Source organism: Anabrus simplex, chromosome 2 (assembly GCF_040414725.1).
Source record: "Anabrus simplex isolate iqAnaSimp1 chromosome 2, ASM4041472v1, whole genome shotgun sequence".
Taxonomy (NCBI): domain Eukaryota; kingdom Metazoa; phylum Arthropoda; class Insecta; order Orthoptera; family Tettigoniidae; genus Anabrus; species Anabrus simplex.
The window spans coordinates 808,081,839-808,105,694 of NC_090266.1; the positions used below are offsets into that span (position 1 = coordinate 808,081,839).

Genomic DNA, 23,856 nt, shown 5'->3' on the forward strand with positions numbered 1-23,856 from the left:
ACACAAAACAATTTTTTAATTTCCCTCCTAGGGACATTAGTCCACTTTAGGTTTTACGGGATATGTTATGAGAATGTGAATTCTGCTCATAGTATAAGTTTGTCTGCTCAGCTACCGGTACATAATGAAAAAGTCCTCACAAACATAAGTACTGATACTTGTCCTACGTTTTCAGGTTCATTAGGCCATACCTTTATATCAGGAGCACGTTCAACATCCTCTAGTCTAGGTTTACTGTTGTCCATAACCTAGTTGTCAGAAAACACTATATTATTTACAATATTTAGAATATTTATACCCGTAACACAATTATGAGACTCGTCCTGCGCCACATGAGTTCCACACCTTGAAGATAAGGATATCTACTCGTCATCACTTGAAACATTTCCGTTAGAATGCATTTCATCATCAAACTCTAAATATTCAGCATCACTTCGACATTCTGAGCCTGTATCAGCACATAATATGCGAATCATTTCATCCCTGTCTAAACACGTGCGATCCGTGTGCGCTGCCATCTTGCATGGCTCTTCAAACTTTGTAAGCATGTTGTCAGGAAATGCAAAGAAAAGCTATGATATGAAGAATAATCGAAAAGAAATGCGACTATCGATTGTGTAGAACCATGCATAAGAGTTCTAGCACCCTTGACTTCCAAATAGTTCCGGTATATATCAAAAGATAGCACTAAACTTCAGTCTGCTGCTAACACGAGATAACTCGGGACCGGTCCGCAACGTTCGGCCAGGCATGCACGAGTTTTCTCGGGACGGGTCCGCAATGTGTTAAAAATAATCTGCTACTTTCTAATTGATACATGTTAGCTACCAAAATGGGTTAAAAAAGTAATGTAAATTTAAATTTTATAGCAGTTGTATAGTATATTTTGAAGTGATTCCCCATACTCTATATGAGATGATTATGTGTGTAAGTATAGAAGATATTATGAGAAGAATTTTGTAAATAAGATAAATTTATTAAGGATGAGCTGTGTGTTTAATAGAAAAAATGTTTATGTAAATCATATAATATAGTCAAGACTGGTTAGGACGTTTTTGTGCGGACCAAAAAAAAAGTCATAAAGAGGGAATGTGCTAAAAAATTAAAAACAATTTCACTGTTAAATTTAAGGTTAGGTTTGACATAAAAATAATTATGATGAAAACAAAGAAACAAGTGCTTACAATTATAATTAATGAAATAATACTTTTTAAGAAAACCAACATAGTAAAACTTCAAGGAAAAACATTCTTAGAAACGCAAACTGTACACGTCGCTGACAATTATCTTTAAAGTTGTAACAGGAAAGTCCAACATCTGGGCGATTTGCACTTCATGTGTGGTTTAGCATCAGTAGCGGCGACAAAGTGGGGCGAGGGGGGGCAGTTGCTACCCCACTTTGTAGAGAAAACATTACATTTTAATTCCATTTTAGCCAGCTGAAACTAGGAATTATACGATTATTATTATTATTATTATTATTATTATTATTATTATTATTATTATTATTATTATTATTAAAAAACAATTTGTGCAAATTTTTAATGTCGGTTCAGTATCGGTACACTGGACATTGGCAGGGAGCCGAACTTCCTCTGAAGCAATACATATAGAGCCATGGTACACTGAAAGAATCGTATGCTACAATGGACTCTCGAGCTCAGCTCATTTGAAAATAATACCTACTTGCATTCACTGTCCTTTTCTTACAGGGAGGTTTAAATAATAGATGGATTTATTTGCAGTGTTAAAAAGGTACGGTAGTCAAAACATAATTCTAAAGTAGCTAGTAAGTAGGTAGGCTTTTAGGTTATACTATTTATTAGTTTAATGAATCTTAGTATTATAACTTAGTTGACATTTGACAATTAAACTTGAATCTAACCTGCCCTATGACTATGAGTCATGCTCATGACCACTCTAAAGTACCTGTTGTACATTGGGAAGAACTGCTCAGTATTCTCTCAGTTCGTATGTCACATCATTGCACAAGACTTCAATCATATGTGGACAGTAAGTGAGCCGACTGATGCAATAACTTAACCAACAGTATGTTGAATCAGAAAACCAGCGGGCTACTGTACATCTCGGGTAGCCTATACAAAATATGACGATTTAAAAAAATCTTCTGCTGATAGATAAATACATATTTTCAAAAATGACTGAGCGAGTTGGACGTGCGGTTAGTATCACGTAGCTATGCGCTTGCATTCAGGGGATGGTGAGTTCGAATCCCGTCAGCAGCCGTTAAGATGGTTTTCCATAGTTTCCCAATTTTTACACCAGGAAATGCTGGGACTGTACCTTAATTAAGGCCATGGCTGCTACCTTCCTAACCCTAGACCTTTCCCATCCTGCGTCGCCGGAAACCTTCGATGTATTAGAGTGACTAGCATTTTTTTCTAAGAAAGGAGTTCATAGTATGAAGACCAGATGGCAGCAGCGAGCACTGAATGCTGTTACTGCCGTCTTACCAGTACATACTACACAGATGCAGTAGAAACGGTGACTAATGTGCCGTGGATCGGATCACTGTATCGATTCAGTAACGTGAACGGAATCAAATGAATCGATTCAGTAAAATGAATCGAATGTCCCATCACTACTCCTGAAGAGGCTGGGAAGTGAAATGAGCTTGTTGGGGACTGACAAGAAATAGATGTAGAAGAACTGGGTTTGATCAGGAAAAGGCCTATCTATTTGAAGACAGCAATGTATGAAGATATAGAGACTGCTCTTGTCCTGTTGTGTTTTCATGTTTGTCCTTGTCTCTTTTTCTGATGCTGACCTGCCACTGTGTTCATCCTATTATGTGTTCTTATTCATCTTTCTACCATTCTATATTTGACTTAATTCTATGTTGAGATTACTCATCACTGTATAATATAGCTTCAGGTTCAGTAAGTTGTAAATGCCAATATAGAATCTCTCCTCTCTTTCAGTTCATATTATACTGCATTTGGTTACTTTGAAATGTCTATAAAAGCTTTTTTTGGTATATAATTATATGAAAATACAGTAAAACTTGCTCAAAGCGCAGCTGCAAGGGTCTGAGTTTCTTTTCCGAGTTAGACAAGTTTCTAGATTGAACAAAATTATACAAAAAGATTCACAAATGACTTACCCCATATCCATTAGTCTAGTTTTGGTGACGCAAATCTCAGTAACACAATATCTTGATGTACAGTAGGTTTTTATTACTCTTGCATAGGCCTGCACTATAACACACTTAACATATTATGTACTGAATGTACCGTACTCAATGAAAACTGGACAATTTCTGCCTTATTCCACATGTTTAATAAACAAACTACAGTATACATATGACACATTACACACAATACTGTTTTTATCCAATTATTCCTTCTTCCGCCGGCCCCGTGGTGTAGGGGTAGCGTGCCTGCCTCTTACCCGGAGGCCCCGGGTTCGAATCCCGGCCAGGTCAGGGATTTTTACCTGGACCTGAGGGCTGGTTCGAGGTCCACTCAGCCTACGTGATTAGAATTGAGGAGCTATCTGACGGTGAGATAGCGGCCCCGGTCTAGAAAGCCAAGAATAACGGCCGAGAGGATTCGTCGTGCTGACCACACGACACCTCGTAATCTGCAGGCCTTCGGGCTGAGCAGCGGTCGCTTGGTAGGCCAAGGCCCTTCAAGGGCTATAGTGCCATGGGGTTTGGGGTTTGGTTTGATTCCTTCTTCCACATGTCTGACAAAGAAACCTGTATCACCTTCCTTGATGTCATGTCTTTCTCAATGCAGTCTTTAGCACTGTACAGTAGCACAAGAAGTCGCGGTGAATTCGACTTGACAACAAATTTCATAATGTCCCTGACACACTCAATAACTTGTCCATGAGTGCGTATTTTTTCCTGACTTTCTCTTTCCTCCTCCTCCTTCTCCTTCTCCTCCTCTTCCTGATCTTCGTCCCATGGATTATCATCTTCTTCATTCTCTGTACGGCGGATCTTCAGAAGCTGTACAGCAGATTGGAAACTGTAGTGAGTAGCAAGCTGGTAGTCATTGCGAATGTATTTGTCTACATTACATGCAAAATTCTGTTGTTGGCTCAGCGTAGATATCAGTGCAGCATTTTCAGTCACTTCGTCAGGTGTGCCGACGTCATAATTTTCTGCAAATCCTGCTTTTGCAAAACACTTTACGACTGTTTGAGGTTTGATCTGCTTCATAGCCAAACTGATCCAGTTGACAGCATCGAGTATGGAAACTGAGCGTGCAAGGGAGTAGGCGTTGTCAGCTCTATCAACATTCTTGATCAGTGACTGCATTAATAAACACCTGTAGTGAGATTTAAATGTGTAAATCACTCCTTGGTCCATAGGTTGAACAACACTGGTTGTGTTAGGTGGAAACCAGACTCGCTTGACATTGGAAAGCAACACATGTGGGTACAAGTGGCATTGTCGAGAAAAATAATAACTTTGCAATTTCCCTCCTTCATCCTACAGTTAAATTTGTTCAGCCATTCTTCCATTAGAGCACTGGTCATCCAGGCTTTCCCATTGCTCTTCCAGGTTACCGGAAGCTTGCGCAAGTCCAAGTTTTTAAAACACCTTGGTTTTGCTAATTTCCCGATTACCAGGGACTTTTCCATTTCCCCCTTCATGTTACTGCACAACAGTGCTGTAAGTCTTTCTTTCGACATTTTACCCCCACCACACTTTTCCCCACAAAGTGCAAGTGACTTTGAAGGCAAGGCTCGAAAAAAACAATCCTGTTTCGTCGGCATTGAAAATGTCTTCAGGTTCATAGCCAGAAATTAAATTTTCCAGGTTTGATTTCCACTCGGCTACTACATTTCCATTCACGTCTGTGGACTCATCACAGAGTTCATTCCATACAATCTTGTGTCTTGTTACGAAACTCTCCAGACACCCAGTTGATGCTTTAAAGGTGGTGTTGCCAAGTGATTTAGCAACCGCAAGAGCCTCATTCTGTAGCATTGGTCCACTAAGCGGAAGGTTTCTCGAAGAGGCATTGACGAACCATTCACACATTAAATTTTTTATTTCTTCATTGCCTGTTAACTTAGATTTCCTCTTCATTTGTCTATTCCCCTCCATCCACTGCTTAGTAATGTCGTCATTATATTTTAAAGTCTCATAAACGCGACATAATTTCATGCACAGACGACTTTTCCTTTTCACTCGCTTCAATAACTTTCACTTTCTCGTTCAGTGTCAGTGACATATGTTTCTTAGCCGTCGTGCTGTCTTCAAAACTTACACTAATTTACTGACGGGACACAAAGTAAGGGAACTGTTACCTTAGAATTGGACTCAAGTTGTACATCAAGATAAAGATCTCTAAGAACCATGGCAAGAGTCAGGCAATTAGTGGAGATTTAAATCCCATTCTACCAGGAATTTGGGAAACCCGGACCTCATTAGAGCAGTGAGATATGGTCTGTAAACACCTGACTCTTCCCATGGCAAAATATTTATGTACCTGCAGTACCGGGTATGCCTAAATAAATTTCACAGCTAAAGCATAATTTCCGCATTATACAGTAATTATTTTCATAACTTCTTTCCATTTCCATGTTGAACAGATTCTGCTTTGTACAACATAAATAACATGCAAAGCCATATCCAGTGTGCCGGGACCATAACTTTCGTACACACTGGACAAGTTTCCGCTTTATAGATGCTCCACTTTGAGCAAGTTTTACTGTATATAAGAGTACTCCACAAACATACCCGATATCATGGTCAGCGGCCTCCTGCCGCATCGACGTAACAATACACAAGCGATAATGGTGGACACCAAGCGAATGATCCCAAGGAGTATCGTAGCAAAGTTCTTATCAAGAGCGGTTCCAGATTCCTGCAAGGAAGTCAGCAATCAATAGTAAAAGACTGATACAAATTAATAAATGTAACCATAAAAAAAATTGTTTTCCAAGTACAAACAGTGTACACAGCAGCTACAAATACAATAGTAACTGTTTTCTTGTAAATATAAGATTCATTTAAACAATACTTGTTAAACACAAGCATGCAGTACCTTCCAGTAATAACACTTAATAAATTTTATTCTGCTACTGGTTCTGGGCGACCATACTCATGGTCTTTCAATGTAATTCATTTAATGGTCATATATTCCAAGTCTGTAATAATAATTTTGTGTGGCTGTTTCTAGCTGGGTGCAGCCCTTGCAGACCCTCCGCTGAGGGTGGGCGGCACCTGCCATATAAAGATAACTGCGAGTTATTGTGGTGGAGGATAGTGTTATGCGTGGTGTGTGAGTTGCAGGGATGTTGGGGACAGCACAAACACTCAGCCCCCAAGCCATTGGAATTAACCAATGAAGGTTAAAATCCACAACCCGGTCGGGAATCAAACCCGGGGCCCTCTGAACCAAAGGCCAGTACGCTGACCATTAAGCCAACGAGTCAGACAAGTCTGTAATGATGCAGTGGTAGGTGATGCATGAACAGTAGGGGAAGCTCATAAAATTTATGACCTTCATCACTAATATCAAGAAGATTGAGATAAAAATCAAGCCCCTGTCATTCACAGCCCATCATATTAGTTGTCAGATTCACTGTGTGTGCTCAACCCTTGTTCCATTTCTCTGTGAGTACAGATATGAAGTGAGATGAATTGGTCAGTAAAAATACAATGTCTCAGTTCCTCTAAAGCTGTATGGAATCGGAGTAAATACATGGAATCTCTGATCCAATCTGAGAGGAAGAAATTCACATGACAGGACATTAGATGACTTCAGGTCCAATACAAAATATCAAGTTACGGAGTCCATACCAACTGATCCAACACACTGAATGCTTAAAAAAAGTATTTATTTGATACTAACATGAAAGTAATTGAGTTATAGTACTGATATCTGCTGTTTTAAAATCCTGGTGAGTTGCTTTTCACAACTTACTTGATTAATATACATACTCTTTGGAATTTGTTCACAATCTGGGACACCTGTGATATTTATCAGCTGTTTACAAGATGTTAAAAGTTGGCAGGTAATTACTGTTACTATTTCTAAGATATTTGGGCATATATCCATAGCAAAATTGTGATGTTAATACAAGTGATCGAACATTCTATCTTATGATGTTGTTTTCTTTTACTCTAAGGGGTAAAAAGAGACAACGGAACAATAAAAGTGACCCTACAGGACATTGTTCCTTTCTCCAGTTGTCATAGGTTTGTGTGAAAGAAATGGCATTGAGTTTGTCTTTCTACCACCTAATTTCACAGACATTACACAGCCTTTGGATTTTCCATACATTAGATCCCTTAAAGGCAAATGGCAAAAAGTCTTGGAAAATTGGAAAAATAGAACTAACAATAAATGTTCAGGAATTGATAAAAAGTCTATTCCTCATCTGCTGAAGGAAGCTCTTGACATGTTATCTCCAACCATAAAAACAAACATTTGCTCCTGTTTAGAAAAAAACAGGAATCTCTCCTTTCAACATGAACAGTGTGCTTGAAATGTTGCCAGATGAACATAATGGGGAAGACAGCTCTGTCAATGAGAGCCTAACAGAGTCCCTAAAGAAACAAAGTTGGAGTGATAATGACAGCCTACATGAACCCGGCAGAAAAAAGAAACTGAATGTAACGCCTGGCAGAAGTGTCCGTGCACATGACTCACAGCCAATGGAAGAAGCAGAAGAACACATCGACGATAATGGTGATAGCGATCGTAATCACAACACTGGACAGACAGAAGCTATCATAACAACAAACCCTGATCAATAGTCTGAAGAAACTGAAGAAACTGGAGTCCAGGCATTACGTGTTGGTCAGTGGATGAAAGTGAAATTTGACAGTGTTAAGGAAGATATGAAATGTTTCATTGGGAAGATTAATTTTGGTGTACAAGAAGGAGAGACGAGTCAACATCTTGAGATACACCTCAAAGCATGAAAACATTTACAGTATGTTTATCCAAATGTAGAAGATTTATGTGAATTTGATCAAGAGCAAGTGGTTCAAATAATGAAGGAACCAACTGTTAGGCGAGGCAGACATAGTTTTAGGTAATGATTGTGTACTGTATTGTATAAATTAATGGGTTTTGTATTTTCTTACATTTGTCTGTGTCCCTAATGACCCCAATGGCTTTTAGAATAGGATTTTGTACTTTTAACATGACTGTCCCTAACCCATGGGGTGAATAGGAACACATTTTAATGGCAAATTACCCCGGTACTCAAAATTTTGAAATACTATGTGGATGATACTTGGTTCAGATTATAGCATGGGACATATTATTTCACTTCAAAGAGCAGAAAGTATACTGCAGCTCTTATTTCTGGATTTATTGCTTAAAAAAACTTAAAATTTGTCCCTATTCATTGGTCATTACCAATTCACTTTTTGAACTGTATCATATAGCAAGCCTTTCTGTCCAGTTGAGTGAGCTACAACATCAATGACGACTTCAGTGGCATATGAAATTAAATGATCAAGTAAACTGGCTGAACAGTATGAGTCGCATGGCTGTAAGCTTAAATTTGGGAGACTGTGGGTTTGAACCTCACTATCGGCAGACCTGAAGATGGTGTTCTGTAGTTGCCCATTTCCACATCAGGCATGTGCTGGTGTTTTACCTTCAATCAACAATCAACGATCTGCATTTAGGGCAGACTCCCTGTTGATTGTTTATGTAGCTTTTTCTTAAACGTTTTCAAAGAATTTGGAAATTTATCAAACATTTCCCTTGATAAATTATTCCAATCCCTTATTCCTTGTCCTATAAATGAATACTTGCCCCAATTTTTCTTCTTGAATTACAACTTGATCTTCATATTGTCATCTTTCCTGTTTTTAAAAGCTCCACATAAGCTTATTCGTCTACTAATGTCATTCCACACTACCTCTCCAATGACAGCTCAGAACATACCACTTGGTCGAGCAGTTCGTCTTCTTATTCCTAAGTCTTCCCAACCAAAGTTTGTAACATTTTTGTAACACTACTCTTTTGTCGGAATCAAAAAAAAAAATGTGCTGCTTTCCTTTGGATCCTTTCCAGTTCTCGTATCTATTAAATTTGGTATGGATCCCATACACTGAAACCATACTCTAACCAGGCGCGGTTCTGCCTTTAGGTCACATGGTCACGTGCCCCTCCACCGATTAAAACTATTATAAAAATCAGAACAACATTATGCACGATTACTGTCACGACCAATTCAGTAAGTTCAAGAGGCTATGATTCACCATGGTTGTTCATGTTCTAGCAGCGCTGGACTAAACTAGGCAACATAGTAAAGGTCTAATCCTGGATGGGACTGACTCGTTCTTATACCTGAACATCATCCCCTCATTCTGCGAGCTGTGAGGGGTGAAGGGGGTTATGGCAAATTCCATTGACCCGGTCACAGTATTTCTACGACGTGACACTTCAACGCTAGTTCGTATTTTGAACTTACTTCTCCTACAGCCTACTAGATAGCACCCAGCTACACTTTCTTGTCGGCATATGTATTATTAACGCGCGCAAGGGTAGTGTTTGTAGCAAACCTGTGCTTACCTTGTACGTCTGTTAGATTAATCGTGTCCATCGGTGTCGATGTTCATTGTAAGTCTGAAAAGTGTGTGAAGATTAGTGTGATGTATCTGAGTGTATTCCTGTGCGAGCATAAGTGTTTTTAAAATTAATCAAGTGAGCTACTTACAAACAAAATCTCTTAATTACGAAAACAGATTATTAGCTAAAGAAATGGGCCGACCAAGACCAGAGCTTAGCATAAATCGTTCAAAGATAAAAATAGAACCTACAATCGCAGTTTCATATACAAGAAATAAAAAGGTAGATGATAGAGAAATATTTATTTCAATAATAAATTCCAAAGGCTCATATAGAGGAATTGTACAATGAATAATATATTCAATGGCGGATTAATTTAAGATTAATTTATTTGATTTAATTGATTCCTAGTGTTCCTAATATGTTGAATGTGCCCCACCCATTTCTATCATCACGAGCCGCCACTGACTCTAACTGAAGTTTTTCCAGAGACTTATATGCCTGCTCCTTCACATCCTTTTAAACAACCCTTAAATACCCTCTTAACCATGTGAAGAGATATGCATCCTTTCTTTACAACCTTGTTAATGTGACTACCCCAACGAAGATCATTTCTTATATTAACACCTAGGTACTGACAGTGATTCCCATGAGGAACTATCACCCCATCAACACAGTAATTAAAACTGAGAGGACTTTTCCTCTTGGCAAAACTTAAACTTTTCATCCTGTTTACCATCCAAGGCCACACCTGCTTTCCTTTCCAGTCCTAATCTTTTGCTATTCCATCATAGCTGAAAATCTATAAGAATTAATGCAATATTAAGTCACTAGCTACTACTGATATTATACTGTACAAGTTTCCCTTGATACCTGCCAGGCTAACATTACAAACTTAAAATATTCAGCCATTTAAAACTGAAGACCTTATTTTTAAAGAAGAGTCACTTAAATAAGTGGTACTTACCTCAAAAACGTCAACTGCATAAAATGTGATGGAATTTACACCAGAAAACTGATATATCAGGAAATATGTAAACAGAATTCCAAACGGTTTCAGAGAAGAAGGCTTCACGAGAGCTTTCCATGTGTCCTTCCAGCCAGAGAGTTGTACAATGTTGTTGTCAGTGACAAAACCCACCAATTTATTAAGCTCCTTGTCCACATTGCATGCCCCACCCCTAGAAAAGAGACAAAGCCAGAAATTTAGGTCCGATGACATTCCAACAATGATTTAATTAACATTTTAGCAGACATACAGCCTGGAATTTAAACTATATGTTTTATGGGAAGAAGGAGTTCTTAAGTTCGACAGTGTTCAGTTTTAATTTAGAATAACTAAAAACTAGAGTCTGAGTGACTAGAATTCTCATTGTGTCGTGAATCGCTTTCATTCTGTGAAGATTAAAAACTTTCAACCATATTGGACTGTGTTTTGGTTTGTGTTGTTCATGTACATTATATGCAGGTTTCTGATGTTTCAAATACATCCTAGTATTCGTTATCAAGTTACTAAAGTCCCCATACTCCTCTGATTACTTCAGATAAAGGGTATTTCTTTTACTTTTTATTTTATTTTATGATTTGCTTTGGGATAGGAAAAGGCTAGGGGTGGGAAGGGAGCTACCATGTGCTTAATTAAGGACGCAACCACTCACTCGGTTAAGGGTATTAAAATTGCCTTGATAATGAATACTGCAATATACTCAATATCTCACCAACTTGTACAGAATGTACACTTCCTGACTCAAAAAGTGATTGGTTAAAAATTGCTTAGTCTCCAAGTACAAACATAACCAAAACGAAGGATCATGTTATCATAGAGATTTCCTTGTTACATAAAATGTGGAGTCATATCTACAGTTGTCAACAAAATGTTGCATTTCTTTGCTTCCAGAATGGGTTTGATGATAATAAATTGCGCTAATTACTTCTTGTAACCTCCCTGCTGTAATGGAACTAATGTCCGGAAATTTACTGGCAAAGTGTGTACTTGATAACTGTATACTACAGAGTAAGACTAGGCATATTTTATTACTGGACCAGTTATTAATATGCATATAAAATTATCTTTGTGGATGTGTGTGTAAAGGAGGGATTATTATTATTATTATTATTATTATTATTATTATTATTATTATTATTATTATTATTATTATTATTATTATTATTATTATTATTATTATTATTATTATTATCATCACAAATAAAATGGAATCCTGCTTCTACACCATAAAATATTATTGACTGTTTGAACACACTAGAGCACATCTTGCTGGTGCCAGAAAGAATCCTTCTTTACTCTGTTCTGGTTTATGACAAAGAGCATGGGAATGATGCCAGAATGAAACCTTGTTCCTGCTGTTCTAGCAAATGTCAGGGCATCCTGGTGAATGTCAGAGGGTGCGAGAAGATTCCAACCTCATATTAAGAATATGCGTAGTCTCCTCCGGTTGAATTCTGCCAGGGATTGGTTGTTTGCTTCCCTTGTTCTGGAAGGGGACATGAGCCAAGTTAATGTCTGTGATTCTCATCTTGGTCCTCTGTCAGGGTGGCCGTGTTTGTTCTGAGCTCTCTGTCTGAAGGGGGGGTTCCGGCCTAGGGGTAATGGGACAATGTATGTTTTATTTTCTCAAACATGTTTAACTTAAACTTTTCACTTTCAGGAATTCTACAGGGCAGTCTTGCATCTTCGATGAATCAATTAAATCGAGAAAGCGTTTTTCAGCATTATCACACTTTTATTTTATAGGCAGGCAACTTTACAATATTACTTGTAAAATAACTTGTGTCATTTTAATTTTCTTTGTTTGCCTGTCTGAATGGGACTAGCCCACTGCAATAAGGGAATCTTCAATTCCAAAATAGGTTTCTTAATTGGATATGCTGCCACCTCATTGTATGGAGGTCACATGGTCATGTCTTCAGAATCCGCTTGGTGTCTGTTAACTTAAAGCTGCTACTCTTTAACTTTCGTTTCTAAAATTTTAAATTCCTTTGATATCACCTTTAAACCTGATGGCGTTTATTTGGTCCACAAAACATAACTTGGATTCCGAGGGCAGGACTACCAACCCACCCGTGCCTGTGAGCACGGCTGTCAATTTGGTCGCCTTCAATTGTTTTTTTAGGGTAGTATCTTAATGTAATATTTAGTGATTTTTATTATCCTAGACTTCAAAGGTCAGCATAATTGTGAGCAAGGTGATGATTTCAGATGAATAATATAAATTACATCTTCAAATAATTTTATGAGTGTTGATGAGCACCGCACAATGTCTGTTAATATAGTTAAGCTGTGTGTGTTCTAATATCAATTTTTGAAAACAGTGTTTTAAGGAACCTGATAGTCTTATTTGAGATTTCAAGTACTACTAAATTACCATCCTGGCACGGTCAACCAGCACCTTTCACATCCTGTTCACCATCTGTTCGTATTAGCTTTAGCCGTCCTTGATTTTTTGTATTTTGTCCATATTTCCTTTGCACTTTTATTACTGTATTGTTTTCTAATTGTGTATAATGCTATCATGCAGTACAATTACAAAAGATCATGGCATGAGATGAGGTATATAGAGTATGACACTAAATAAATGCCGTATGGCTTTTAGTGCCGGGAGATCCCAGGATGGGTTTGGCTCGCCAGGTGTAGGTCTTTTTATCTGAAGCCCGTAAGTGACCTGCACATCGTGATGAGGATGAAATGATGATGAAGATAACACATACACCCAGCCCCCGTGCCAGGGAAATTAACGAATGATGGTAAAATCTCCAACCCTGACGGGAATCGAACCTGGGACCCCTGTGACCAAAGGTCAGCACTCTAACCATTTAGCCATGGAGCCAGACAGTGTAACACTGACTCTGCAGTACAGAGTCAGCTCAGTTTTTGTGTCCGGAAATGTACCTGAAACTACAACGCTTTCTACACTATTACCATCATCATCATCATCATGAACTCTTCACTGGTATTGTGTGCTTGACATATGCTTCACTAAAGAAAGAAAAGGAAAAGAGCTAACTTACAAACTGTATCAGAAATTCAATGTTGTCAAATTTTGAGCAGTTGCAGGTAAATTTTCTTTCATCTGAATTTGATAAACAAAAGTGCCATAACTATAAACTTCTTACTGTTTTAAACTTACCTGCAGCGATTAAGAGCAATTCGTGCATCTTCAGTTCTTCCTTTGGACAGCAGCCAGTTTGGTGTTTCTGGCATAAGTGATATAAGCACACAGGAAAGGATTGGAATAATAGTATTAATTCCAGCTAATAATGACCAAGAAAGAAATGATCCAAAGGTGTATTCAATTAATACACCCAAGGATACTCCAACCGAAGCCAGAGCTGACAGCATTCCTCTCAAATGTGGTTGAGTAACTGAAAAATTCAAAAGGAGGGATAAGAGATTAGACAAGAATAATGAAGTTACAATTTTATCATTAAGTAATCTCAAAGAACAAAGTACTTAGTGAAATGTATCCCTATCTTTAAACATAGTATAAAAATTTCCACACTGTAATTTGCAAAGGTACTCTATCAGATAATATGACTGAAATAAGAAGTGGGTTAGAATTCTACTCTCAATCACCCTAGAAGTTGTGTTGAGTAGATTTCCACTCCATCTCCAGGTGAATGCTGGAACAGTACCCAATGTATAGGCCATTGATTTCAAAAAAAGGAAAAGCTTGCATGTGCACATATACATACAGTACAGAAGGCATCATAGAACTTTCAGTGGTGGACAAGCAATAGATGTGAAGTGCAACACTTTAAAGTTACTCACAGCCTCTAGAACATATCTTATAAATTTGGGCACTTGCTTATAATATTTGCAGCCTTTTTAAGAGTTGTGAACTTTTTAATCATTGGTGTTACTGTCAAATTGTGTATTTGACTGTTGATTATGTGGTAGTGTTTTAGAAATACATTTCCCAAACTTTCTTCCTGAAAGTGCAGCGACCGTGGTTCAGGTGGCAGTGCTTCGGCCTCTCACCGCTGGGTTCTGTGGTTCAAATCCCGGTCACTCCATGTGAGATTTGTGCTGGACAAAGCGGAGGCAGGACAGGTTTTTCTCCGGGTACTCCACTTTTCCCCGTCATCTTTCATTCCAGCAACACTCTCCATTTCATTTCATTTCATCTGTCAGTCATTAATCATTGTCCCTTAGGAGTGCGACTGTCGGCAGCCGGCACAATTCCTATCATCACCGCAAGATGGGGGCTTCATTCATTCCATCCTTGACCCAGTCACTGACTGGAAAACAGGTTGTAGGATTTAATTTTTCATTTCTTCCTAAAAGTAGAAGAACAAATTAATTTCCTGTGATCTTAGGTGTTGTTACTTTACAGAAGCATTTAAACTGATAACACAATGTGTGCTGGCTTGAATTATTTTCTTAACACTAGTTTAACATTACAGTAATCCATCGAAAGGTGTTCGGTAACAAAAAGATGGGAGACGGTAGGTAGCAGCCATTGCCTTAATTAAGGTACACTGGGCAAGTTGGCCGTGCAGTTAGGGGGACACGGCTGTGAGCTTGCATCCGGGAGATAGTGGGTTTGAATCCCACTGTCAGCAGCCCTGAAGATGGTTTTCCATAGTTTTCCATTTTCACACCAGGCAAATGCTGGGGCTGTACCTTAATTAAGGCCACGGCCGCTTCCTCCCAACTCCTAGGCCTTTCCTATCCCATCGTCACCATAAGGCCTACCTGTGTCGGTGCGACGTAATGCCACTAGCAATTAAGGTACACCCGTAGAATTTGCCTGGTCTGATAAATAGAGAAACCATGGAAAACCAGCTGCCGATGGTGGGATTCGAACCTACCATCTCCCAAATGCAAGAGTTCAGCTATATGACCTGAAATGTATGATCAACTCATTCGGTGGCTTTAAAACATTAGGCATGACCATCACATTAGAAGCTTTTCTAACTTCTATGAGTGCTGTTAGGCATGCAATGTGAATCCTGAAATTTGATGTACATATGGTGAAATTTGATGCACATATGCTGGAATTTGTGCAGTTTTGTATTGAAACATACAATTTCTCTCAAGTGTTCGTGTTCGTAATTTTGACATTATCTTGCAAATTGGGAAGTTCCTGCAATGGTTTTCTTCTCACAATCTTTACACTGTCTCAGACACACTACATAATTTCAACAGAAAATTGCTGATGATTTTTTTTTTTCTGTTTGGTCACATGAATTGAAACTAACTGGTAGTACCCTGTAGTGATGGGATATTCGATTCATTTGATTCCATTCACGTTACTGAATCGATACAGTTAGCCGATTCATGGCTCATTAGAGTCATCGATCCTATTGTATCTGTGTAGTGTGTACTGATAAGACAGCAGGAACAACATTCAATGCTTGCTGCTGCCATCTGGTCTTCATTCTATGAACTGCTTTCCTATGCATCATCTAACTATCATTCAGTATTATACTTGCTTATTATATTACACCACAGAACTTAGGTAGTTAATAATAATAATAATAATAATAATAATAATAATAATAATAATAATAATAATAATAATAATAATAATAATAATAATAATAATAATAATAATAATTCAACTGACATAACTCAAATTTTATACACTACCTAATGGTTTTCCACAGTTCTCTGAAAGTCACAACTCTTACATAAATATATAGAATTAGATGTAAAAATACCTGTGTCCACAATAAGTAGCCCATATATTAAACATAAATCAAATAAGTTGCTTTACGTTGCACTGACACAGATAAGTCTTATGGCGACGAAGAGATAGGAAAGGGCTAGAAATGGGAAGGAAGCGGCTGTGGCCTTAATTAAGGTACAGCACAAGCATGTGCCTGGTGTGAAAATGGGAAACTATGGAAAACCATCTTAACGGCTGCCGAAGGTAGGATTCAAACCTGCCATCCCCCGAATGCAAGCTCATAACTACCCAACCCTAAACGCACAGCCAACTAGTTCGGTCATCTTTGAAAATGTATTTTTCTATCAGCAGAGGATTTTTTTTAATTGTCATATTTTGTATAGGCTACACAAGATGTACAGTAGCCCACTGGTTTTCTGATTAAACATCTTTTTATTTAAGCTATTGCATCAGTCTGCTCACTTACTGTCCACGTACACCGGTGATCTCGTGATTTGATTATTGAAGTATTGTGCAATGATGCGACTTACGAACTGAGAGAATGCCGAGCGGTTCTTCCGAATATGAAACAGTCAATTTTGAGTGGTCATGAGCATAACTCATAGTCGTAGGGTAGGCTAGATGATAATGTTATTGGCTTTACGTCCTACTAACGATGTTTATGGTTTTTGGAGGTGCTGAGGTGCTGGAATTTAGTCCCACAGGAGCTCCTTTACGTGCCAGTAAATTTACCGACACGAGGCCGAGCACCTTCAAATACCATCGCACTGAGCCAGGATCGAACCTGCCAAGTTGAGTTCAGAAGGCCAGCTCCTCATTCATCTGAGCCACTCACCCAGGCGTGGAGGCTAGAGAGCTGAGTTTAATTAATTGTCGAACGTCAACTAGTTATAAAAATACAGATTGATTAAACTAATACTGTAAATAGAATAACCTAATAGCCTACCTGCTTACAAGCTAGGTACTTCGGAATTATGTTTTGACTACCTTTTTAACACTGCAAATATATCCATGTATTACTTAAAACTCCCTGTAAGAAGAGGAGAGTGAATGCAAGTGGGTATTTTTTCAAATGAGCTGAGCTTGAGTGTCCATTATAGTGTATCATTCTTTCAGTGTACCATGGCTCTGTATGTATTGTTTCAGAGGAAGTTCGGCTCCCCGCCAATGTCCAGTGTACCAATAACGAACCGTGTGTGTTGTCTCACTGATCCATGACTGCGTATGATTCTTTCGGTGTGCCATGGCTCACTGTATGTCCCGCTGCAGTGGAAGCTAGGCTCCCTACCAGTAACCGGTGCACCGATAAGGAGCCGTGTGTGTCTTGTGTCTCACTGAGCTGTGATTGCGCACGATTCTTTCAGTGTGCCATGATTCACCGTCTCGCTGCAACGGAAGCTTTGCTCCCCACCAACATCCAGTGTCCCGCTAGTGAGCCGTGAGTGCGCCACTCAGCACTTTCTGCCATGAGTCAGCTGAATCGTGTGCCGTGAGCTCGCTGTTCCTGTGAATCGATTCACTCAGACACTTGATTGAATCAATACACTGCTTCGAATCATGCACTCAGTAGCCAACACTAGTGCACTGGAGTACCTGGCAAACCTAATGTTCTTTCAATATCACTTTTCCCAGCATAACAGTGTCTTTATCAGCAGGTTCCTCTGTCCTGTGAAATTTTAGATGTGTGCTGGAGTTGTGTTTTCCACTTTGTACTTTGTGTGTCACCTCAGTCACCATAGCTTGAAGATTACAAGCCACTTGGCTAAACTTACAATACATTCATTAAACCATAAGCAATATCTATTCGTGTATGAAGAGGCCAGTGCTTAACAGTCACTGCCAAAAGGCTTCTGTCAGGCATACCACATAACAGCATTACATCTCACAATTCATGACAACAGGTACTGCAGGTGTATGCCCAACTCTATAAGACATGTTCTACAGGTTACTGGTGAATGCAGTATGCTGCACTTCACACCTGTTACTTGGTTGGTATGCTTGTCAACCTTGAAAGTTTTGTGACTGCAGTATTATTTTAATGAAAATGAAAACCTACAACCTGTTATCCAATCATTGACCGGGTCAGGGATGTAATGAATAAAGCAGATATAGGCTATTAGTACAATGGGGTCGCCACTCCCAAAGTGATTTATTAATGACTGATAGATGCTATGAAATGAGAATGGAGAGTGTTGCTGGAATGAAAGATGAGAGGGAAAACCGGAGTACCCGGAGAAAAACCTGTCCTGCCTCTGCTTTGTCCAGCACAAATCTCACATGGAGTGACCAGGATTTGAACCACGGTATCCAGTGGTGAGAGGCCGACGCGCTGCCGTCTGAGCCATGAAGGCTCCCTTATTATTTTAATACCAATATAATATCTATTTCTGCATTTGAACAAATGTCTTAATGTGTTTCTTATAGTATAAAATAATCTTACCTTCACTAGTGTAAACTCTTGCAGGGGCACCAACCATGCCTGAGCCAAAACCCACAAATAATCGGCCGATATAAAGCATTTCAATGTTCACTGCTGAACAGATGAGAAGCCAACCAATGATCAGAGGCAGTTCAGTAACAATTAATGTTTTCTTCCTGCCTATCCTGTCCATTAGCCATCCGCTCAAAAGACATCCTATTGGTGTTGATATAGAAGACATACTTGCTGAAAATAAATAGGGAAATAAAAACTGGTTAATATCCTTAGGTTTATTTTCAAAACTAAAAGTAATTTCCTAAAAGAGACCGCTTAATACTTATGATTAATGCGAGCAACAAATCTTAAACAAAGCCAGGTACAAGTTTCTTAAATGCACTCAGGATATTGCAACCAACTTGACTGACTGTCACTCACTTGAAAGAATGAAGTTGCTGCAACTAGTTCTTTCTAACTACTGACTGCTGTTTAAGTCAAGGAAGATATTCAACATTGAAATATGAGTACAACAACTTTATGAATAGAGAATATTATGACGAATCCAGTCGAAAAGCTCTTCAGAGAAAATGTGCTATAACTTTCCTTTCAGGCATTCTCAATCACACAGACACCACAGGAGTTAACACTAGCATCCAACAATCTTACCAGATGATCAATAATTGTACAATAGAAATGCTGAGGCTGGCTGTAGGGCAGGCTGTGACAGTTGCTCCCTTTTCATTTTTACCATGAAGCTGCCGTCTATATAGAATATTTGTTTATTTAAATTCCTGATTGGTAAGATTAAAAACAAACTATGAGATAAATTGTGAGGAGGGTCCTGAGATTTTGAATGCTTAGGGGTTTCTATAGGGTATAATCTGACACCAGAGCTAGGACTTCTATGCAGTTAATACAGTTGAACTTGCTTAATTCAATGTTGAAGGGACTGACAAACAAAATCAAATTACTGGTACTTAAGATGCCAAATTACAAAAGTTTAAATTATTTTAAATTCAAGATTTTATTCTTATTTTTTCAGTGAAGTAGACAACGTATTCTGGGGTATTTTGGGCTGTTTCATACCTTTTCTAAAGCCTCTTTCCACCTCGCAGTCGGCTGCTGGTTTCTCAGCAAAAGTTAATGTTTTGTAATGCACTCGAGTCAGTTTCGTCACACGCATTGTCGACACACTTTAATATTTCAAGTTCCTGATGGGAATTGAAATCTATGTCAACTTTAGTAATAAACAAACATTGATTTCCACAATGCATTGTACACCCTGTAATTTCTTACAGCACTGTGTAAAAATACACACTTTTACCAGAAAAACTGCTACAGTAACTTCATATGTGACCACACATGGACTGAAAGAACTGAAGAGCAGTACAGAAAGAAATCATGTGCCTGGGGTGGGAAGGGAGAGGTGGGACTATTTCCTGGAATTTAACAAACAAGCTTGAATAACCATATTTCTTTCAAAACATTTCTAATTCCAACACTCTTTCTAACAAAATGCCAGTATTGCAGGCTGAATTTTGTCATAGCACCACTCAATCTTGTTGAGTATTAGGTACTCTGAATTACACAAAAACTAATCAAATTACATAAATGTTTTTTAACATTATATCATATAGGTATACTAAGGGGCCACATGTAAAGTTTGAATTATTCACAATTTCAAATTAAAATTGTTGGAATTAAACAAGTTCGACTGTACTTCAAATAAAAACTTATAAGGGAGAAGCAGGCTCGTTCTGTAATGATAATTGTATAAGCATTAGGGGCACAGCCCATTAGAATCCTTATTATTCATGCAACTCTCCAGACATAACCACTGTCTGGGCTAATCCCTAAATAATTTGGGATTCTAACCTACCTGGGCTCAAATGATAAAATACAGACATTGACACCAACTTTCCTACTCTGAAAATGGAGTCACTTTTCCACAGTGTAGCAGAGAGGAAGAAGATAGTAATACTGGGCACCTTCATCACATAAATACTGAATAGCAACATACTAAAATCATAATCAGTAGACTAACAACTTGTCTTCCTGGATGGCTAACATACAAATACTGCCCTCTCATGCCATACATGCTATTATTTATTATAGACTCTACCCATGCATAAAAGTGCAGTACTTACAGTCATACCTGTTATCAACTCACAGTACTAATCCAATGAACTTTCAAACCACCCTCATTTGCCCATTATTAACCAAGAAGAAATGCGGCAGCACACAAAGCCTGCATTCTTACATACACTTAATTTTGGAAAATAAGAGGGAATATTTTGAATGCTTACCAAACCATGATGCTTCGGATAAACCAAGGACCAATGAACTACTGTCAGGGTTCTTCAACTGTGGGAGAGCGACTGCAGAAAATCCGAAGACTAGTCCAGTATTGATTGTACCCAAGTTAGCAATAAGGGAGGTCATCACCTGGAAAAATAATCATTTATCATAATTGCAGGGAAAATTTAGCACATGAATACAATTTCTGCTTTCTGCTCAGTATTTTTAATAAAATTACTTTTTTTTTTTATGAAATGACTATTCATGGAATAACAAAAAATAAAAGGAACAAAGAAATAAATTGTATTAAGTGATTTTAATAAGAATGATCAAAAGTAATTTACCTGAAGAAAAACTGATGCCTTTTAAAAAGTAAATGCAGTTAAATATATCCTTTGGTATGTAACAAATGTAATAGGTGATGGCATGAAAATCATATTACATATCAATAATGGTGATGGTGACTCTTGTCTTAAGGATTACAAGCCTCTACATTACATAAGACTATTTTGCTGTATTGAAGAGTTTTATACAAATTCCATCTTTAACTAAGCCAAGAGATGTAACATTTAAAATTGCAGACAATTACATAACGATATAATGGAGTAATATCTCTGTTTCATTACTCTAATTTATTTCAGGAAGACCTAATAAATGCACACACACATATTCAAACACAAACAATTCTAACCAATTATTAATGGCCACACTTACTAATTACCAGTCCATTTACAAATCTCTCTACCTTATGGCGCAGTAAGGGTCCAGTCCGTTCCTTTACCTGGGACACTAAGCCTTATTTGCACTTTCCCCCAATTCCAGTCACCTCCTACAGCCACTGTGCGTAGACAGCTGGATTTGAACACTGTGCCCCTGGCTATACAACACACGATGACTGTTCATTGGTTTGACTCCAAGAATTTCAGAATATTTTTGTGTGCCTACCACCAAACGCAAAAATTGCCCAAGCAGTTCGTCAGTCCATCAAGCTGGAGTATCATCAAACTAAAGTGTGGAACTTGAAGCAACAGATGTGTCGATGAGGTCCATAACGGTCTGTAAAGTTCAAAGTGAATTTCAAAGTCTGTGGCCTAGTTGTTGGACTGTAGAACAAAAGAACGATTTTGTAAAGAAAAACGATTGGTTGTATTTTCATGACAGAAAGTTAGGTTGCTCAGTGCGCAAAAATGTTGGAAGTTTAGGTGTACAGAAGAATGTGGGTATGCGACTATTAAAAGAGTGGATAAACTGTGAAATTATGTCTTATGGAGAAAATCGTAAACAGAAGCTAACATCTCTCAGGAAAAAGATTTTAGACCACAAAGAAAGTGCTGGACATAAAAGTGCTAATAAAATAACTGAAGAAGGGAAAAAAGAAAAACTTGAGACAGTATGTCTAAAGTCATTAGAGAGAGAAAAGGAAATTACTTGTAAAGTATTTCGTACTGCTTATAAGGTGGAAAAAAAGAACCAGTCTTTCTACAATTTTGAAACTGAAATTGATTTACAAGAATTGAATGGGATTGATATGGAAATAATTTTGCATTCAAGTAATGCCTCTATAAATATAGTAAACCACAAAGGCAGTGAAATGAGAACAAGATTGATTAAAAATGTACTTGATTCAAAGAGGAAGTTCTCTCTTATTATTGATGAATCAACTACTCTAAGTCAAAAGTTTGTTCTGATAGTATATGTTCACACCTACATTGAAGAAATAAAAATTGCAGAACCGGTCAACCTTTTCATTGATTTAATTGAGTTACATGACGTAACAGCAAATGGAATTTACAAAAGCTTGATGTCTTCTATAGGACCACTAGGGTTCACAGAAGATTTTCTAAAGGAAAATTTAGTTTCACTGACATGTGATGGTGCCAGAGTAATGTTCGGAGTATGTAGAGGAGTTTCAAAACTTTTCAAAGACAGATTTCCTGCCATTGTTTTGTGGCATTGTGCTAGCCATAGACTGGAATTATCAGTACATGATGTTGTGAAAGAGGTTTCTGGCATCAATAGATTTAAGAATTTTATGGACAAATTATTTGTTATGTATCATGCCTCTCCAAAGGCAGCTCCAGTCATGTGCAGCTACACTGGAGATGCATATTTTAAAAATTGGAAGAATTCTGTCCACAAGCATCCAGCTATAGAACTTTTGGCTGTTTGGCAGGATTTTGAAGCACTGGTACTTCATTTTGAAAGAGGTAAATCAGAAGATGGTTGTGACAAAAAGGAAAAATGCACTTATGAAGGTCTTCACAGGTAAATAACATCTGTGGAATTAATTTTGGATCTGGGATTAATTTGCGATGCTTTGCAAGAAATGTCTGAACTAAGCTTAGATCTGCAGGAGAGAAATGCTGATTTTTTGCAAAGCCCACAGCAAGATTCTTGTTGATATTTGTGAGAAGAGGAGGTCTGTCCCAGGGCCTTACTATCAGAAAGCTCTTGAGGCAGCTGCAAATCTACAGTTTAAGGGTGTTCCATTGCATAAGAAAAACAGAATTTATGATCCACCAATCTCCTTGAATGCTTTCTATGAACAACTTAAAACTTCTCTACAGAAAAGGTTACTTTCCAAAGAAGACACTGAACTGTCAAGATGTGCAAGAGTTCTGGATTCTAAGAACTGGCCAGCAAACTGAAAAGAAAATATTCTGTATGGAGAAGCGGAAATAGGCACATTGGCAAGAAGATTCCAACTGAATGAAAGAGAAGCTATTCGAGCCTTCAGAGATCATCTGAAATTCACAGAAGAAATGCCCAGGGAACTTTCTTGGGTTCGGAGGACTCTCAACACAATAGCTATATCTTCAAGTGAGTTTGAAAGGGGATTTTCTCAGATGAACTGGATTGTGACTCCAGATAGATCATCTTTGTCAGTGAAAACCATTACCTCATTACTATTTACAAGAATTGTTGGACCTCCTTTGACGGTATTTGATCCATCAAAGTATGTCAAAACTTGGTT

At 38.1% G+C, this 23,856-nt stretch overlaps 1 protein-coding gene across 1 annotated transcript in view; it reads right to left on the bottom strand.

The window, feature by feature from the left end:
- Window positions 1–23,856, bottom strand: part of LOC136864474 (facilitated trehalose transporter Tret1-2 homolog) — a 48,230-nt gene that overhangs the window by 10,613 nt on the left and 13,761 nt on the right. Inside the window, exons 3-7 of the mRNA XM_067141492.2 lie at window positions 20,891–21,029; window positions 18,609–18,833; window positions 13,664–13,898; window positions 10,486–10,699; window positions 5,720–5,846 (exon numbers count right to left, since the gene is read on the bottom strand). Of these exons, the coding sequence (XP_066997593.2) occupies window positions 5,720–5,846; window positions 10,486–10,699; window positions 13,664–13,898; window positions 18,609–18,833; window positions 20,891–21,029 (940 nt within the window). The remainder of the gene's footprint in view (window positions 1–5,719; window positions 5,847–10,485; window positions 10,700–13,663; window positions 13,899–18,608; window positions 18,834–20,890; window positions 21,030–23,856) is intronic.